Genomic DNA, 18,811 nt, shown 5'->3' on the forward strand with positions numbered 1-18,811 from the left:
TTGGTCATTTTTGTTCATCTTCTGCAGAAACTTAGTATGTATCTTATGCCAGGCAAAATAGTTTCCCTTCTGGGGAACTTCAAATGTAGCAAATACTATAAAAATAACAATTTCATATCAGTTCTGTGAAAAGGATTAAAGGATCTCATTTCAGGTTATATTTTATATTCATTTTCGGTTATCTTTCAACCCACCAAATTAGAAAGCAGGATTATCTATGGAAAATGAATTGAAGCTGTAAAAGACTATGTCTAACTGTATTTACAAGTATCTGACTTTCCCAAGCCTGGCTTCACCAGTGTAGGGAGGAGCTGGGGTCTGTTGTGTTTGGGTTCGCTCCCCTAATCACAGACCCGCACCACTCAGTTGCGGGTTTTTTGGTTTTTTTTTTTAAGCCATGGATTTGATTCCTATTTCCAATTCTATATTAACTTATCAGCAAATATCTCTTCAACTATATCAGTTAAACCCAGAGAATGCAAATCTGTATTTAATAACAGCAGGAAGCCAAAGAATGCTTGACTGGCTTTGGGAAAGAACTTCAACCAGAGTCAAGGTGAAAATGGATCACTCCCACCTTCCTTCCTTCCTACCGGCCTCTGAGGGTCCATCCAATACCCTATTGGGATTTCCTTCCACTTAACTGAAAACATGGAATACCACACCAATTATCTAAACATCAGGTTTTCTATTTTTATTAAAAACTCACAAATTTATTCAACATGTTTTCTTTCATACAGTGAATGGTCTAATATGCACTGGAGGTCACACAAGCTTAGGTTTATTAGAACAATAAAAGACATATGAGAAATTTAATATATAAAGAAAAAAGTAGCAGCTGTTGACTGCATATTTGACCATAAAATTTAAATATTTTGGACTTTTATTTTAAAGACACAAAAATAAAACCTGTGTGGGTCTATATAAGTCATATTAACAATTTCATGAATGTTTAACAGGACTAAAAGTTAGCAAAGATGTTTTTTTTTAAACCTTGTAACACTTTTTTAAAACACTTTCTCAGGTTGCTGGTGCCAGGCACCATTACAGTATTTGTGCTATAATTTATTCTATTTGGCAACTGTCTGAATATCATGTTTTTCCTTTGCCTCGTGTAAACAACACCTTTTTACATACTAGCACAGTGAGCTGCAAGCCCTGCAAATCTGTCAGAACATCTACAGGAAAAGAAAAGGAACAATTTTGGTTGATTGCTCAAAACATTTTGTTTTTGAACAAGAGGTTTCAAAACAGGATATATTAGTAAAACACTGAACTCCTGAATTTAACATTATACGTAAACAGTTGACTGTTTTTAGTTCAATAGTCTTTTCTTTTTTTAACTTTCATGTGAAGGTAGAATACTTTTTTGAAGAGGTGATGTTCAAGTCATTTTACTGAGAGGTCTGGCTGGAGACCATCCTGTGGAGAGAATGTGAGTGTATGTGCGTGAGTGTGTGTGTGTGTGTGTGTGTGTGTGTGTAGGGAGAGAGAGAGACAGAGAGAGAGGGAGACAGAGAGGGAGGAAGAGAGAGGTGTGAAGGTAGAAGAGTTGATACTGAGGGCTTTACATTTAGAATTTTGCAATTTTGGCGAAAACAAAAATCAAAAACCCAGATAGACAAAAAATATATATATATATAGTCCCACCTGATGCACAGCAGGTCGGTGTTTCTGAAGCTATTAAGAGTTTGTCGTCATCGCTGAACTCTGAGACAACACTAAGAAGGGATCTCCCAAAACTAGAACTAGAACCCTCTGGCCTGGAGCACCCCTGACATCTTTTCCTTCCTCAGCTGGCAGAGCGCCTCTAGAAGGTCTCCCTCCCAGGCTCCTGGCATTGCCCAGGACTGAGCAAGGCGAGGCTTCAGCTGTCCAAGACGTCTTCCCATTAGTCAGAGGAACCGCTGGTGGCGTCTGTCCATGGATCCAGGTCACGAAGGTGGGGATAGCTCGGAATTCCCCTTCCGGGAGCCCCAGTTCTGCGCTTTTCCAGCCAGTGTGTGGATATACCAGCTCTACTGTGAGGCGGATTTGGATCCTATTTTGGACCCCCTTTGCTATCCAGTCTCCCCAGACTGGTCCCCGAGGCTGAAGGAAGTGGAGCAGGAGGCTTGCTTTTTTGTTTTTTGTTTTTGTTTTGTTTTTTTTTGTCTTTTTAATCTATTTTTTTCTGAAATAAAAGCTCGTCCCTGTACAACCACGAGCTCCTGTGGCCCATGCGAGACCCCGCTACCACACGGCTGCCTCGTTCATTTCAGGAGGGTGAGATAAGTGGTTCCCGTAGCTGGCTCCACCATTGACCGACAGAGATGAGAAAGGTGGACTGGGCCCGAAGACCTCCGCTGACATGGAGTGGAGAGGCCCGGGCAAGCTGGGCTCAGGACTAGGCGAGTCCCCTGGGGGATGTGCCAGGATGTCAGTGAATCGCTGCGCCTCACTGGAAGGGTGGTGGCCAGGCAGCGGGTGGTCCAGACCTCCAAGGGGCGTCCCCGAAGGGCCAGATGATGGCACAAAGGGTAGGTCCACCGGCGTCTGGGCCTGCGAGGATGGCGGTCCTTGTGGGAAGAAGTCGTAGTTGCCTCCTGGACCATAGTACTCACTCTGGTAATCTGCGGACCAGTAAGGAGAGTGAAGGGAAGGCTATCAGTTACAGCCCCGGGTCTAGTAGCACCCACAAGTTACAAAAGCCGGCTTGCCAGCCAGCATCGCTTGGTGGCTTGGGAAACTGGCTGTTTGTGGGGCACCGGAGCAGGCTGGAGACTTGGCGCAAAACTCTTGGAACTGCTCCCTATCCGGGACCCTCTTCTCAACGGTTTTGGGACTTCGGTCACATCCCTTGACTTGCTCTCCAGCCTTCGCCCTTACACCTGGACAGAAAGGAAGAGGTACCTCCCGCACTGCCACCCGGATCCAGCGAAGCCCGCACAGCTGGGGCACCGCCTTGCCACTCAGTCACACTCACCTCCGTAAAAGGAGAAGGGGCCGTTGGGGATGAGTTCGCCCGGCTCCAGGCGGTCCACCAGCGGCCGCATCCGGCGAGGACTGCGGAAAAAGGCGTGGCGCCGCGCGCCCAGCGCGCTTAGCTGTTTCATCCTCCGCTCCTTGGAGCGTCGATTCTGGAACCAGACCTGAAGCGCACAGGCACAATGTCAGACCGCGGGGAAACTCCACTGGGCAGCCGGTGTACAAAAGGGCCCAGCTGGTTGGAGGGGAGGGGGCGTTGGGGTGTGTGTGTGTGTGTGTGTGTGTGTGTGCGCGCGCGCGGGTGTGTTGGTCTCTGAGTAGGACCAGGCTAAGGATGTGCAGGATTTCCAAGAAAAGCACATGAGCAGACTATTGCCTTGTCTGACTTTGCAGTTCCGCTATTTCCAACAATCACATTTTTCGAATTGCATTATCTTAGGAATCACAGATATTGAAACGCTCCAAGATAGTGTCACATGCACTGCTCCCATGTCAGGGTCTCTTGTAGCCCCTACCCCATATCACGATAGTGACAGAGACTCATAAAGCCTCCTGCTGCTTGTTTCCCAAGGGTAGTGACACCAAAACCCACAATCCGCTTTTCATACCCACACACAATCTCCCGGTGCCAAACCTACTTAGCCACAGCCTCTCATCAATAGTGACAGACACACAACCCCACATTCATGAGCACTAGGACAGGCACAATCAGCCTCCCAGGCATATTCACCCACACCTTCACCTGGTTTCCAGGCACTCTGATCACACACACAGTATAGGAAAGGCCAGACTCCTAGTGCCTGGGCCACACTCTATCTGGCTTCTTCCCAATGCCAAGGCCCAGCTATCTGCAGATGGCTCAGCCTTCCCAGCTTACTCCAGACAGCATCTCCAGATAGCTGAAGAACCACCTCTCCTTCAATCCACGGTGCTCTGTCTGCATGGGAAGAGCAACTCTCTGTTCTGAGGCTTTTTCTAACCAAACTAACAAATTTGGGGTTGAGGAATTAGAGAGCTGGTTATGCAGAAACCAGAATGGAATGACTCTGGAACCCACAGCCAGCTTCTAAAGGGTGGGAGAAGAACTGGATGTGTACAGAAATATGGGTGCTAGCTGTTGCCAGTGTAGTGTTGGACCTTGTGCTTCCCTCCTGCTTTATCCTGGGCTCCCAAGCCGCTCCCTACCCTTTAAGCCACTACCAGCTCTGTGGGTGTTTTCTCATGTTCCACTTTTCCTAGCCCCAGTCATTTCTCCCCTGACCTTAAGAACTCTGGGCTCTCCCAGGATCCACTTAGGTTCTCTTGGTGGCCATTCGAGCCTTTGAGAGACATTGTGACAAACCAGGGTTCTGACCTGGATAACACGCATGTTGAGGCCAGTCTCCTGGGCCAGTTGCTCACGAATATGGCGTGTAGGCTTGGGTGTAGCTGCAAAGGCTGCCTTCAATGTCTCCAGTTGCTTGGCTTTGATCGTGGTCCGGGGTCCCCTGCGCTTGGCACCTAGGTTCTGGTCATCATTCTCATTGCTACCACCTTCCTTATCCGAGACGTTGGCACTTTCAGAGTCCTTGGCATCATCCTGCGATGGATCTTGGGAATCCGGAGATAAACTAGGGTCACTGCCTGTGGTGGCTGGGGAGAGGGGAAAGGATTGATGAGCAGGGATCTTGGCGGGCTTTCCTCCCCCATACCCGCTCTCTAGCCAGTTGGGAATCTTTGCCTCACCCGAGTGGAGGCTGTTCTCTTTGGCGACACTACTGTTACTCAGGTAATCCTCTTTACAAACGAACTTGTTCTCGTCGATAATGTAGAGCTCCTCGCCGGTGGAAAGCTGCTTGTTACACATCATGCAGGTGAAGCAGTTGAGGTGAAACACTTTGCTTCGCGCCCTGCGAACCAGATCGCTTGGAGAGATGCCCTGCGCACAACCTGCGCATTTGGTACCGAAACATCTGCATAAGGTGGGTGAAGGTTAAGAAGTAGGAGCAGGGATGAAATAAAGATAGCCAGGGAAGAAGTTGAGGTGGGGAGAAAATAAATGCAAGAATTTATTAAGTGAAGAAGCAGGAGAGAATGCGGGACATCAGGGAGAAAGGAGGAAAATACATTCGGTTAGAGTTAAGGCCCAAGCTGCCCCCTACCTCTAACCTCAAGCCTAGATATTGCCCCCAAGAAAAAAGCGTCCAAGAAAAGGCCTCAAAGTGGCTACAACAGAAGGGAAACAGAGCACATATTTCCCGGTTATCTTCAAAGAAGTTAAATCCAAATTAAGAGCTCCGTAGAAATAAATACCCTGCTCTCTTTCGCTAGCTTTGCCTTTTCTTTCACCACAAAAGGACATGCGCCCAGGCGGGGAATTGGCAAAGTCCGATCTCGCGGTGAGTAAACAAACACTGACTCCGAGAGAGCCTTGGTGCCTGTAGCTGGGCTCCTGCCACGCTCTTGCGCAAAAGCCTGGCAGATTGGCACAAGCGGGAGCTGACGCCAGGTTGAGCCGGCTTTAGGTGTCCTGCTGAGCTTTGCCGCTAGCGAGGCCTCGAGGGCCCCACGGGCCCCCGCAAGCCGCAAACCGGTGTGGCTTAGGCTCTCGCACTCTGATTCAGCTTTCCAGAGTAAAAACTTGAGCAGTCCGCGGAAACTCCAAAACTCAGCCTTCCCTCAGCAGCAGATTGCACCGATCTTTGCTTCCGGGCTCCTTTGCAAACACAAGCCGCGCGCATCCTGGATCACCACTGGGGACTGCGCTTCCAGGGCCTTTGGGCAAAAGGAGGCCGGGGAGCTTCGAACTCTGCCCCCAGATTTGAGATAGCCTCAGAAAACAAGACTAAAATAGCGAAGTAAAGTGTGGGATTTCAAATCAGTGGGAAAATATAATTTACATTCGGAGTCATTCTGTTGAGTTGCGATCGGGACAAACAAAGAAAGAGTTTAAGAAAATACATGTAAAATGATAAACAGAAGAGAATTTTCCCGGTTCTAACGAGCCATGTGTCCGTCAGGAGGTGGCCTTCCTTGTGGGGCATTAGCTGGAAAGGCACGAGAAGAGGAGCCTGGGCATTGGTCTGAGGCCAAAGCCAAAGCGCACGGTTCTCCCAGGTCTATGCTTAGAGGCCAATCCACGTTAGGGGAGACCCCTAGACATACAGGATTGGCCTCAAGGTCGGGCTCTTTATTGTGGCTTTCTGGGTCACAAGGGCTCGGTAGTTCTGACAAGATCTCTTAGGGAAGTAAAAGGTAGGGACGAATAAAGCTGGAGCTTCTAAGCTCGACTTGGAGAACCAACAACCTGGGAGGACCGGAAAATGCGTTTGGTTGCTGGAGAGCTTGACTTAGGGAAAAACAAACGAAAGGTGCAATCCCGAGGCTGATCCACCTCTCCCTCCGCTTGTTAGGGTCGCTGAGTTGAAGCCGGCTCAGACCCTTTCTTCCCAGGCACGGGCAGCTAAACCCGGGCCACGCTTTCCAGAACCAAGTACTTCAGCTGATGTGTTTATAAAAAGATAAAGAGAAAAGGAATATATCTCGCAATACCAGCTAACTTCCTAAGAGGTAGAAGCAGGGAAAGACTTGGGTGCCCTAGTAAAAGGCAGCTCCTAACGAGGCTGCTAGAGCCACACAGACCTCTGATCTGAAGCTGGCCTGGAAGGGCCCATGGGGAAGGAGCAGCAGAGGCGCGGGAGGGAAGTACTCACCGGAAGAAGTCGTTTTTACAGTAGAGCTTGCCTTCCCGGGAGAAGCACTTCTCGGTCAGGTTGCATTTACATTCACAGCACTGAACGCACTTGACGTGCCAGGCCCTGTCCAGCACGTTCAAGAGGAAACGGTCCAGGATGGGCCTTTTGCAGCCCGCACAGTGCACCATGGTCTTTGGTTTGGTCCGGTGAGGCCCGGAGCGACAGGGCAATCAGAGTCGAGGGGATGCCTTCTGAAGACAACCAGCTCCTCCAAAAAGAAGAAACCCTCTCTAGTTGGGCAAGCAAAAAATCCGTACTGGCAAATCAAAAGGGGGAGAGACCAGGATGGTAGAGAGCAGCCCCGGAGTCCCGGGGCAGCGGGATGGAGCAGCGCCACCTCAGCTCACCGGGCGAGGAAAATCAGTCTCAAGCGGGCAAGAAAGCGGCTCTTCTGCCCAAAGCCCGAGAAGGAGTGAAGGTCACCGAGAGAGGCGGAGGGACGTAAATAAATAAAATGGAAACAGACGAAAAGGAAGACGCCAAGAGCTCAGGATTCGGGAAAGCTGGGTTCTCTCCAGCTTGAGGTAGAGCTGTCAGAAGTCAAAGTGCATCTGCTTTTGTCAGAGTATGAAGGCAGGTTGTGTGCGTGTCAGACTGCCCACCACCGGGTTTTCCCCTTTAAAAAAAAAACACGGAAAGAAAAGAACACGGGAGTAGAAAGCTTTGGATCCTACATTGCCGGCTTCTTGCAGTGAGTTGGGACGCTCTGGGCGCCCGCGCTGGGCCTGGGGAGGGGGCGGGGGCAGGCCGAGGGGTGGGGGAGATGGTGGATTGGGTAGGATATTTTGTTGATTGTAGTTGTTGCTTAAGTAGGTTCCCCCCCCCCCTGGAGAGTTTTCTTTTTTGTGTGCCAGTCAAAAATGGAAAGGGATAACTTCGGGCGGACGCAGCCGGGCGCACTCGCTCGCTCCCCACCGCCCCAGCCCTGTCACCTCGGCCGGTGGCCTGCCAGGCAGCCTGCCGCGTCCTCCGAGCGGCCCTCCCTGCGCTTGGACTCCTTCTGGGGAGGCAACACGGTCTGGTTCTTCACTGCGCCTGGCCGAACATCCTGGCTTCAGTCACAACTCGCGGCCGCTTGGGCGCGCAGCCCTGCATCGCTCGGCCCACGATCCCGCTGCCTGTGTCGAGCCCCACAGTCGCTCGACTTTTTTTTTTTTCTTGTGCCCCCCTCTCTTTTTGTGCGGTGGCAAATCTGGGTTTTCTTTCTAGTCTCCTTCCTTTCTTTTTCCCTCCCTTTTTCTTTTCCTTGGTCAACGCGAGAAGCCAGGGGAGGGGGCGTCTTGGAGAGCTTTAGAATGTCCTGGGGCTGCGGCTATAGAAGGCCAGCGGCTGAAACAGTTCGGCGCGGATTGCCGGTGTCGCTGTCCGGCCCGCGGGTTCCTTGTTGGCTCTCCCCGGGCGCGCGTCCCTCGGTCCCTAGTCTCCTGGCCCAGTCTTCCGCGCGTCTCTCCCCAGCTCCAGCGGCTCGGTCACTGCTCCTGGCTGTTGGCTGAGCCCTGGAAGCCCCCTCGCCTTAATGCAGCGCCCGCCGACGTCACGGCAGCCTGCGACCAATCAGCGCCTCGCGGTCCTTCGGTAAACCATTCTGCGTCCCCCCCAGCCGGGGAGAATGCGGGGAGACCGCGTTTAGAGGATCAGTGGCGGCGGGCCCGCGCGGTGCCAGCGACTAGCAGAGAGATGTCTTGGCCCCTTCCAGGTTTGGTAAGACGTTCGTTTCGGCATCCAAGGATTGACAGTCTGCGGGAGGAAGCGCGGAAAGGAGGCGCAGAGGAAGTCAGAGTTCTGGGTGGGGGTAAAGGCAAGCCTATATATTTAAAAAGTCTTGTTGGGATTAGATTGCAACTAGATCTGAAAGCTTGGGAGGTCCTAGTACACTGGCTTTGCAATTCACTAGGTGTTGATAGCCCGCCCCTTGCTCGTTTGGCCTGGAAATTGCCCCCGGCATAGCTCGAGTCCATGGAGAGGTAGGGGGCGCTTGGCAGCTTAATCTCGCCTTCTGTCTCCGTTTCGGTGCCTCCTCCCCCAGTCCATCCAAAGTCCACCCGGCAGGGAGTCTGGGAGACACGAGTGTCGCTCTCCTGCTGGGCTCACTTGGAAAGTTGATTCGGGCGATTTCCTGATGGGGGCGGGAGAAACCGGAGGCCCGGCGCCAGGGTGGAAGAAGGAGTGGGTGGGGAAGCGCTTCGGGTGAGGAGCTGCAACTCTGGCGAGAAGTTGTGAGAAAATTGTGATCCGGAGACACCTTTTACAAACAAAAACAAATGACTAGGTGGGAAACGGCGGGGCTCCCGCAGCTGAGGGAGGTGGTAGCAGCGGGGGACTGCACCGTGGCAGCAGGGGAAGGAGGCTTGTGGCCCACTGACCGAATATGCATGGCTCCCATTTCGGTCGTCCTTTTCCAGGCTTCGAACAAGTTCATTTCTTCAGACATCAACCGACCCACCAGAGTTTATTCCTTAGGGATATTACACTTTCCTAATTCTGTCTACGTTGTAAATTCCTGGCCACCGTCTTTGGGGAACGGCGACGAATCTGCCTAAGTGTGGAAATCTATGTGGGTCCTGAGGGCTTGAGCTTTAAGAGTATTCTAGTTCCCAGGAGCACTCAAGTTAAGCGTAGCCATTTCTCCCCCCACCCCCAAGCTTAACCCAAATTTGTCTCAAAGTGGTGCCACTTTTGCTCTTATTTGGGGGAGGTGCTAGGAAAGCCCATTTGATCAAACTTAGAAGGAAATAAGGGTGACCCTACAGCCAAATCTAGATGGTATTTCAGAATCTGCCTTTAGAGTTGTTTCCTCTATGAGCCTGGCAGATCTTCCACAGGGCTAAATTAGGAGAAAAGCGTGCAGAAACGCGGTTGGACTGGCATTGAATCCGGATCCATTAACACAATACCCTCTTCCAGCGAAGAGAGAAGCTGTTACAAATCTAGCTTTTGTTTGATGGGGTTGTTGGGTTTTTATAGGACTGTGCCAACGACCCCTTTTCTCTCTCTTGCACCTGCTGGCAACCCCGAAACTCTTCAGCAGCTCTGGCCTTCCCAACCGCAGATCTTTGCTTTGTAAATCCAACCCGCCACGGCCTGCTTCACGCGCCTTCTTAGAGATTTGCTCCCACCCCACCCCCCGACCTCTGAGTGCGGGACCTCGAAAGCATTCTCCGTACCCCTGTCCACATACACACTCCCGTGGAGCAGCTGTGGACTAAAGTAGCGCAGCCAATAGTTCTCAAGCATAAATCCCTCTCCTCATCTTTCCTAGGCTTAGACTCAGGGCTGAGCAGGGTAAGAAGGCGACCTTCCCACCTAAAGGGCAGTTTTGGACTGAGCGCCCGCGATTTTCCTGCGAACCCAACACTTCCTAGAACAAGTCGATTAATACCCAGAATTCTGACACGCCAGCAAGAGCCAAGTGAGGAGCCCGAGATCCTGCTATCCCGACGACTCCCAAGCGGCTGCCAAAAAGAAGGGGCCGTTGGTCCCTATGCTCTTCATTTCCAGCTGTTCCAGAACTAGCTGCTATCTCTCTGGACTCAACAGCCCCTCTAGGGAATCTATGAGTCGCCCAGGTCGCCAGCGGCTCACACCCCGCGCTGCTGGGCTACTTAACGAGTAAAGCAGAGGGGGTCCGGGAGGGAGGGACTAGGAAATTGCTGTCTTAGGAACCTGTAGGGTCACACTGTGCCCTATTGCCCAACTTCTCCGATTTGCATCTTCCTTTGGTTGTCGAGGGGAGATTGTTTAAGTAATTTAGGATTCGAAGACTTTGAGACCCAGAGATGGGAGAGAGGGCATCTTTTAGAGACCTGGAGTTTGGGTGAAGACAGGACACTGGTTCTAGGTCATAATATTCAGCTTGTCTCGGTGTCCTGATGGTGAAGAAAACGGGCCACACACAGTGTGTGTGTGTCTGTGTGTCTGTGTCTGTGTGTGTGTGTAAGAGCACAATGCAAGATGTGTCTCTTGGTTCCTTGATTCTATGTTTAAAATCTAGATTTAATGACAGAACACACAATTAACGTCCCCCATCCCACCGGTTCCACTGAGCTCTTATTTTGAAATGTAATCAGTAGTAGAGACAAGGAGAGAAAACTGACCCAGCTTTCTAAATCTGTCATCTCCGAATCCACTGAGCTCTGCTCTGCGCATGCATGACCTCTGAAGATGATCCCCAACCTCTCCTCCTCCTAGATCCCTGAGCAGTCCACCATCTCAAGTACACCCGGTTTCCTACCCTCCAGTCCTTCAAAGTCACATAGACCCTCCGGCCACTTACACCGGGCGGGTGTCCAGAGATCCAGTTTGAACGCCTGGCCATCATTCAGCGACCACAGAGCTATCACAGAATCCCCTCCACCCGACTCCCCACCCACTGTAGGAAAGGTTTCCACCACCGAGGCTTGTCTTCTGAGAGGATTCTCAAAACTCAGCTTGTAAGGATGGAGAGACCACGTCTCAGAAACGGGACTGGCCAGTCCCCCTCGCTCAGATACTGGCTGATCTTCCTCACCTCCTGGGTCAAGAGCCCTTGAATCCCTATCCTCCACCCACCACAATCTTGAATGATTCCCGCCAAACAGGGGCTGTTCTTTCTTAGAACTGTCACTGTAGGCTGCTATTTAATTCCTAGAGAGGCTGCTCTCTCTTCCAGTCCAGACCATGGTCCCCAGGAAAGGGTGAGGAGGCCTTAGGCTACTGCAGGTCCCAGGGGCTGCCCGGCACAAAACCCCACGTATCCAGCACCACCGGTCTAGGGGAAAGGAAAATAGGAAAGGAGGGAAGAAGGAAGGAAGGAAGGAAGGAAGGAAGGAAGGAAGGAAGGAAGGAAGGAAGGAAGGAAGGAAGGAAGAAGGAAAGAAGGGAAGGGAAAGGAAAGGAAAGGGCTAGCTAGATGCGCCTAGGACTCCTGCTATCTGGAGGCTACACACACTCTGCACAGACCTGTGAAGCCACACTTTATGCAACACAGGGAACTGCTCAGCTGGAGTCTTCTCTGAGCCACAGTTCCCCCCCCCCCCGCCTCTTTTTTTTTTTTTTTTTAAAACCTCTCCCGAGGTTCTCTCTCTTAATAAGCAGCTTATATCATTGTGTCTCCCCTGAATACATAGTAAGGGAGTGGTAGGATAGGGGGCAGAATGTTATTCTCTACACTTTCCCAGACAGAAATCCCAATCCAAGCAAGGGCACCTGCTCTCCATCACCGCTTTAAGGAAGGTGAGAAGTTGGGAGAGGTGGGCCTTGCAGCTGTGCCCCCGGAACAGAACAGAACCGTGCTTTGCTCTTGGTGGTTTTTTTCAAGCCAAGCTTGGACAGTGGTAGGGGAGGGACCACCGCGATGCCAAGAAAGGGCAGAATCCTGGCCTGTCAGCTGGGTGTCAGGATGTGCACCTGACCTGGGTAAACAATCCAGGCTTCCCATGAGGGTTTGGGGGGGGGGACTCTGAGCATGGAGAGGGGAGCGGTTAGAGCTGCGAGGTTGAGCAGTCACTGTTGAGCAAGGGTAGTCGCAGAAGGGAGAGAGGGTGCATAGAAGGAGACAGAAGTGAATGGAAAGGGCGGGAAGAAAAGGCACGCAGAAAAAGCAAGAGGATGTGGTGGGGGAGATGTGTTGAGAGAAACACAAGGAAGATTAAAGCCAAGAAATGGAAAATGTGCCCTGCAGTAACCTCGGTGCTTGAGTTTAAGGGTGATACTCAGTGATGTCCAGGCTAACCTGAGCTACAGAATGAGACAGTCTCAAAAAAAAAAAAAAAAAAAGTGGAGAGAAGCTAAAAGCAGAGACTCCTGAGGCTCCCAGCTAGGGTTGTCTACTGGGATCTGGGTGTGCTGGGTGTGCTGGGTGTGTGACAGGCGCATTCCTGGGCTGGAGGAAAGGAGATTGGAGTGTGTTTGGTGGGAGACTTAGCGCCTGTGGAAAGCCTGTGAGCAGTGCTGGGCAGCAATCCAACAAATAAATAAAACGTCTAAGACAGCGTGACAACAATGTGTATTTGGGTGCGTGCCCATGTTCCTCTGTTTGAGCACACACTCGCACCGGTAAGGAAGACAAACGGGGCTCCTGCCTCAGAGTAATTAATCCTGTCACTAATTGACTCTCTCCCCTTACCTAATGGTGGTGGTCACTGCTGATATCTGGAGAGATATCAGGTGGGAAGGGAAGGAGGGAGGGAGGGAGAGAGACACCCCCCTCACACCAAGCTAACAGCCTTTGGGACTAAGAATGGGTTTGTCCTGAAGTTGGCAGCTCTAAGCTGGTATCCTCAGGGCCTCCCCTCCTTTTTGGACAGAGTTCAATGGCTGTTACTGCCTGGCCTGTCTAGGTTTGGGGCAATGTTAACAAAGGTCTTCTTGGCATAGAGTGGCCAGATCCCACACACTGAGGGCCTTACACAGCTCTGCACCTGGGACTTAAAGTCTCAGCTGGAAGCCATCCACTGTCCCTCTGCTAGACAGAGCCCACATGGCTGTCTCCAGCTCTGCCTCTCCTGTTCTTCCCCCAGGGGAGGTCATGAGTCACTGTTTATTCTACCAGGACCAGGGATGTATGTCTCCTCAGTCCCTGACAGAGCTGGAGAGGTTTAGCATGGGTGCCAAACAGCTTAAGAAGGATGAAGAGACAATAGCAGAAGGGATGAGGCTAGACCAAAGGTGAGAGAAAACTTGTAGAGTTATAGAAACCCACTCAGACATGGAAGTCCACAGAGCAGTTGTCATCTGGCAAGGGAGAGGTCTCTGGGGACCAAGGGAGACTAAAGAGGTTACTGCTGGGTAGGGAAGAACGTGTAGGGGGTACCAGAAGGCAGGTAGCTTCTGGTCTTCTGTGACAGTATTAGACTATGTGGCTCAATGTGCACCTTCACTTCTCTGGGCTTTGGAGCAGAAGCAGAGGACTGATCATTTGGTCATTTGGTGGCTGAGTTAGCTGAAGAGACCCAAGGTCCACTGTGAGCCTGTTGGAAGCTTCCAGGCTTTGGGATGTGAGAGTCATCTCTGAGAGGTCAAAGAATTGCTCCGTTAGCCTCTTCAGAGGCTATGGAAATAGATTCCGAGCCTGGGGTGGAGGAGACACAGCTTCTTCCCAGGGAAAAACAAAAACAAACAAAAAGAAACCAACCAACAGCCCCACTAAACCCAATTCTTAATTGACCCTTGGGGGCATTTGTACATTTGACCAAAACTAGTCCCCCACGCAGTAACAGCAGAATATTCCTTCTAGGGACGAGAGGTCCAGAGAGAGGAGAGAGTTGGGAGTGATGGGAAGACCAAGAGAGGTGGCTGGAATGGTAGAGAAGGTGAGACACTTGCCTCTCACAATTGTTGTCATGCTGTGTGTGTGTGTGTGTGAGAGAGAGAGAGACAGAGACAGAGACAGAGACAGAGACAGAGACAGAGACAGAGACAGAGACAGAGACAGAGAAGGAGAGAAGGAATAAAATTTCAGGACAGAAAGAGAAGGGCAAATAAAAGGCAAATAAAAAACAGAAAGGAAAGAAAGTGAAGAAGAAAGGAAAAAGGCAGGGAGGTGGAGAGAGACTATAATAAAAGAGGGTGAAGGTGGCCCCAGGAGGTTGGGCCTCGTCCCAAACCATCCGTCTTCATTGTCTCCGTGTGTGCAAAGGCAACTCCAGCATAAGGAAAAGCCACTATTGGAGCCGCGGCTTTATTTTATATCCTATACATCAGGAGGGAGGCAAAGCTTTATTTTCGCCAAGAGACAGATATTTTATTTCTCTCTTACGGTTTTATGTGTGAGAGATGTCAGGTTGCCACAATGGATAGCTAATGCATAGGCAAGAGGAAGCCGTGTTGGCATGCTGTGTGTCATGGGGTCTTGAGGGGGGGTGAGCGGGCCTGGGATTTAGGGCTGATGGGACACTCTGGGGGATTTCTGCTAAAACATCTCTCTTCATAAATCCACAAGCATGGTCAGCTCAACAGGGAGAAGAAGGAGTTTTAGAGGGAAAAGAGTTGGGCTTAGTAATAAACGAACACACAAAGGAACCGCTTACCTTCCAAGCAGCTTGGGCAATGGGGCAGGCAGGGGTTCCACTAACAGTCAAAGGGAGACTTGTTTTAGGAGGCAGATGAAGAGGTGAGAAGTGATGAATTAGCAACCTAGAACCTAGAAATGGTGTCTTGCACATTTATAAATACATCTGTAAATAGACCAGGCATCTAAGGACCCACCGGGTTTTCTCTTTAAATTAAGAGTCAGGAGAAGCAGAGGAAGGCCGAACACACTTGCCACTCACTGGCAGAACTGTGTCTGTGTGACTTTACATGTCCCCTTCTTCAGAAATATGTTTTATAAACCTTTTCAGAGCCTTAGAGGGAAAGAGCCATTAATTTGCAAATCATCTGACCCGTACAAGGATCAAGGTGCGTGTTTTCCAATGCCACCTCTCATGTCTTGTGTGGATATATACACATGCACACACAAACTCATTATGCTGTGAACCCTCCAGTGTAGCTGCCAGATTAGAACCCTGGGAAAGCTCCTTTCTGCCCACCTGCCCCACATTAATCCCCAAGCCTCAAAATGTATAATGTTCACATCTTTAAACCCCAGGAGATGGGGTGGAGGGTTGCATAGAAAGATAGTGGTGTAGGAGAGTCTTTGAATTAACATGTCTATTCTGGGACAGGGCTCACCAGCTTCTCTCCTTGTGAGACCCCCCCCCTTTTTTTTTTCAGAGGCCATTGCTTATAGGAGTGACCTGAAATCATTTTCGTGTCTTGCTAATTATTTGATGTGTTGGTTTATAGCTGTTGCGAAGCAAAAAGTTATGTTCTTCGTCCTGTTTCAAAGGATCTTAGACAGCACAAGGGTTCTAGAAAATGAGCCTTGCTACCACACTGTCCCGCAGCCTTTGAAGAAGCTGGTTAACCTTTCTGGGCCTCAGTTTCCCCGCCTTAACGCAGGGGGGGGGGGAGTTGGGACTTTCCAGCTCTGACTTCCTCTGACCGAATGAGATAATGTGTGAAAATACTTTGTAACCGCTAAAGCGGGACAACTGTCAGGGATTATTATTACGATTCTAATCAATCCTCCTTTCTCCACACGGATCTTGGCTGTTTAGCAAGCAGGCTAAAGAGGGCCCAAGCGAGAAAGCTTAGCAGTGATGGGAAGGCTCTGCTAGGGATAGAAAGCCCCCGCATCTTCAGAAATATTCTGTCCCTGTGCTCTCGGAAGCCCCGCAGGCAGTGGTGGGTCAAAGCGGGGAAGCAGCAAGATGCACCAGGACCCATTTCAGTCTGTGCAGAGGGTGTGTTTCTTCAAAAGCATTATTTGTTTTCCGAGTGACTGACACCGGAAGGCGATTTGCATTTTTTGTTTTTCCAGGGAGAATGGAGAGAGCAAGGTGTAGCTGATTAGCAAGTTAATTATTTCAGTACCCCAAGGGTTCATGCGTGGTGGTAAGTTGTCCAGCCCTGGTGTAATTTCACAGTCTGTGCATTTCTTGGTGAGCACCCGGGGTGCCTGAGTCTGTCTCTTTCTCCATCCCCCTGCCTTATATCTTCCCGACACACCTGGAGAAAGGGGCAGGGTCTGGGGTGGTGGTTGGTGATAGTAGAGGTTGAGAGTGGACAGAACATCTGAGATGCCCTCTACCTCCAAGGAATGCTCAGTTCCTTATCGCTTTCTTCTTCACTATAATATTTTGTTTAATAAATGTTCATGAGGTGGTTATCAGTAAGTGGGGTGGCTGTGAGGTGACACCCCAGATTCAGACTGGAGATAAACTGGTGGAGGAGCCCATGCTCCGCACCTCCTCCTTCTGGCTCAGCTCTCCAAGCTCCAAGCTCCATTTGATTTCTCACCTCTGGCCGCCACCTGTTCAGCAGCAGCTTCCTCCAGCCTGACCTCCCCTTAGGGAGGGGAGGGAGGATTGTGTGGTCAAAGGGATGGATACCCCCCCCCCCAAGAGAGATAAGTTGGAGATGTGAGCAAGAGGGGCAGAATTAACAGCTTTAGGCCTCTGCTTTAGGCTAGCTTCCTGCTCCCAGGATGGGAGGGCCAGCCCCCTGCCTCTCCTTTTGAGCCAGGCAAAGGGAGGGTTCTCTGGTTTACTTAAGAGTGGTCCCATCTGCTCAAACTGGCCTTTCATAAGGGGAGGGATTTATGCAGTGTCCTTGTGCTTAGACCTGGGATTTGGCTGAAAACCTTGGGCCTCTGAGAATATTATCTAATGCCGGGATGCTCAGTCATAGAGATGATTCATCATTTTGTCATTGTGGAGTGTGTGTGTGTGTCTGTCTGTCTGTCTGTCTGTCTGTCTGTCTGTCTGTCTGTCTGACTCTATGTCTTTATGCCTCTCTGTGTCTTTGTGTGTCTGTGTGTATTTGTGTCAGTGTATGTGTGTGTCTGTGCATATTACTTTGTACTGTTCACACTTTGAATCCAAACCTTAGGGAGCCTTATTTACTTCCGTTTCTTCTTTTCTATGTTGTCTCAGGAGATGGCCTTGGGGGAGCAACCTCCGGACCTCAGCAGTGTGAGGATGACGACAACAGTACCCTGGGGTGCTGTCCCCACTCAGGTTGGGTGCCATCCCTGCTGATGGAGAGAGGCTGAAGTCTGTCAGAGAAGATAGTGCCGGCAGCTACTTAGCTGGTATTAATTGTATCTGCAGAGTAGGGGTGAGTCCAATTCCTACTCAGATTAGGTTTAGCCTCCCTGGCCTCTCAGTGCTGGGATGTTTGCATAGGACAGAAGGTAGCAGAGAAACTTCAAGGGCAGGAAGATGGGTAGAGAGAGGGGTTCCATGGAGCAGCCTTGCCCAAGTGGAGCCCAGGGGTGTTAGCAACATCCTGGACGTGAAGGAGAACACTGGGCTTCTGTTGAGTCCTGGGCAAATCTGGAAGAACCTGCAAGTGTCCTTTAGTTATCTTCTCTGGGATAAAATGTAATTTCCCTTCAGTGTCAGTGGCTGGTGAGCTCTTCTTCCAGAACCTTCTTACAGTTTGACCTTTCAAATGGGGACCCTGCTTTCCCAACTAGCTAGCTTTGCTTTGCCTCAGGCAAACAGCTTACATCCAAGTCCTCTGAACAGCCTTCATTCTTTGTTTTGTTTTGTTTTGTTTTGTTTTGTTTTGTTTTGTTTTGTTTTGTTTTGTTTTGTTTCGAGACAGGGTTTCTCTGTGTAGCCCTGACTGTCCTGCAACTCACTCTGCAGACCAGGCTGGCCTCGAACTCAGAGATCTACCTGCCTTTGCCTCTGGAGTACTGGGATTAAAGGTGTGTACTAGCATTCTGGCAGGTCTGTGCCTGGGTGCAAACTTGTTCTCATTTGGGCCACAGCAAGGATATAGTATCGCCTTAAACAGAAGAAGCAGGGGTCCAGTATAATGCATCTTCCCAGAAAAGACTTGCCAATGGTTTGATAAATGCCATCTCTATTCCTTCTTTGGAATGAGTGGCTTTGTCAGTCATGCCAAGGGCCTGCAGAAGTTGTAAGGTTGCTTGGGTTGGTTTCCTCTTTTCCTCGAACTGGAGTTTGGGCCTGCTTCTGACAGACTAGGAGGAGCAGACACATTCCAGACCCAGAGCCTGGTGGTCATCTCTCCCCAGCCCTAAGTCCTTTCCTTTTGTTTCCACTTACTACAGATGCAGAGGCCTCCCAGTGAAGTGTGAAGGGATGGGCCTTAACCAGGGTTGAAGAAAGAAAGTGAAGAAGGGGAGAGCCCAAGGAAAGGTGGGGACAGTTGGAACTTCTGATTACACTCTTCTGGTCTACTTCTCATGTATCATATGCTATAATCTCCAAATTCCATATTTATTGTAGCAGTCTGCGGTGTGTATGCCCCGGCCGCATGCTGCTTGGCTAAAAAAGTGTTAAATAAAACTGTAAGAAACGATACCAGGGCTTTGCATGGGTTATTTAATTCTATCAGTGACAAACAACACTAATATGCAGCCTCTCGCCCGGCACAATATCATGTTTCATTTATATGTGCCGAGACATATTTAAGCATGAACGATACTGTTTCCCGACACATACATTTCCCAGTGATTACTTAGAAGTGTGATAGAAACGGCAGAAACCACTCTCACACATAAACCTGCACCATCATACACACAGACTGCCTGACATATACACATCTTCTGTGTA

At 50.3% G+C, this 18,811-nt stretch overlaps 1 protein-coding gene and 1 long non-coding RNA gene across 2 annotated transcripts; one reads left to right on the top strand and one right to left on the bottom strand.

The window, feature by feature from the left end:
* Nucleotides 1-980: 980 nt before the first annotated feature.
* On the bottom strand, nucleotides 981-8,185 carry Lhx1 (LIM homeobox 1). The gene is made up of 5 exons (XM_021213346.2): nucleotides 6,660-8,185; nucleotides 4,693-4,919; nucleotides 4,322-4,599; nucleotides 2,966-3,131; nucleotides 981-2,612 (listed from the first exon to the last, which is right to left on the bottom strand). Exons 1-5 carry the CDS (start codon nucleotides 6,827-6,829, stop codon nucleotides 2,233-2,235), a joined length of 1,221 nt encoding a protein of 406 aa, XP_021069005.1. The 5' UTR covers nucleotides 6,830-8,185; the 3' UTR covers nucleotides 981-2,232.
* A 135-nt stretch (nucleotides 8,186-8,320) lies between these two features.
* Nucleotides 8,321-18,556, top strand: LOC115065367. The gene is made up of 4 exons (XR_003845149.1): nucleotides 8,321-8,402; nucleotides 16,042-16,115; nucleotides 17,156-17,339; nucleotides 18,307-18,556. It is a non-coding gene; the product is annotated as an uncharacterized LOC115065367 (long non-coding RNA).
* Nucleotides 18,557-18,811: the final 255 nt, after the last annotated feature.

The sequence above is a fragment of the Mus pahari genome, chromosome 14 (genome assembly GCF_900095145.1).
Source record: "Mus pahari chromosome 14, PAHARI_EIJ_v1.1, whole genome shotgun sequence".
Classification (NCBI taxonomy): domain Eukaryota; kingdom Metazoa; phylum Chordata; class Mammalia; order Rodentia; family Muridae; genus Mus; species Mus pahari.

Coding starts and splice junctions, on each gene's coding strand:
- Lhx1 (XM_021213346.2), bottom strand. CDS start 6,829: ATGGTGCACTGTGCGGGCTGCAAAAGGCCCATCCTGGACCGTTTCCTC. Junction 4,920..6,659: donor TGTAAAAACGACTTCTTCCG/GTGAGTACTTCC, acceptor CACCTTATGCAG/ATGTTTCGGTACCAAATGCG. Junction 3,132..4,321: donor TCAACATGCGTGTTATCCAG/GTCAGAACCCTG, acceptor TGTGCGCTTCAG/GTCTGGTTCCAGAATCGACG.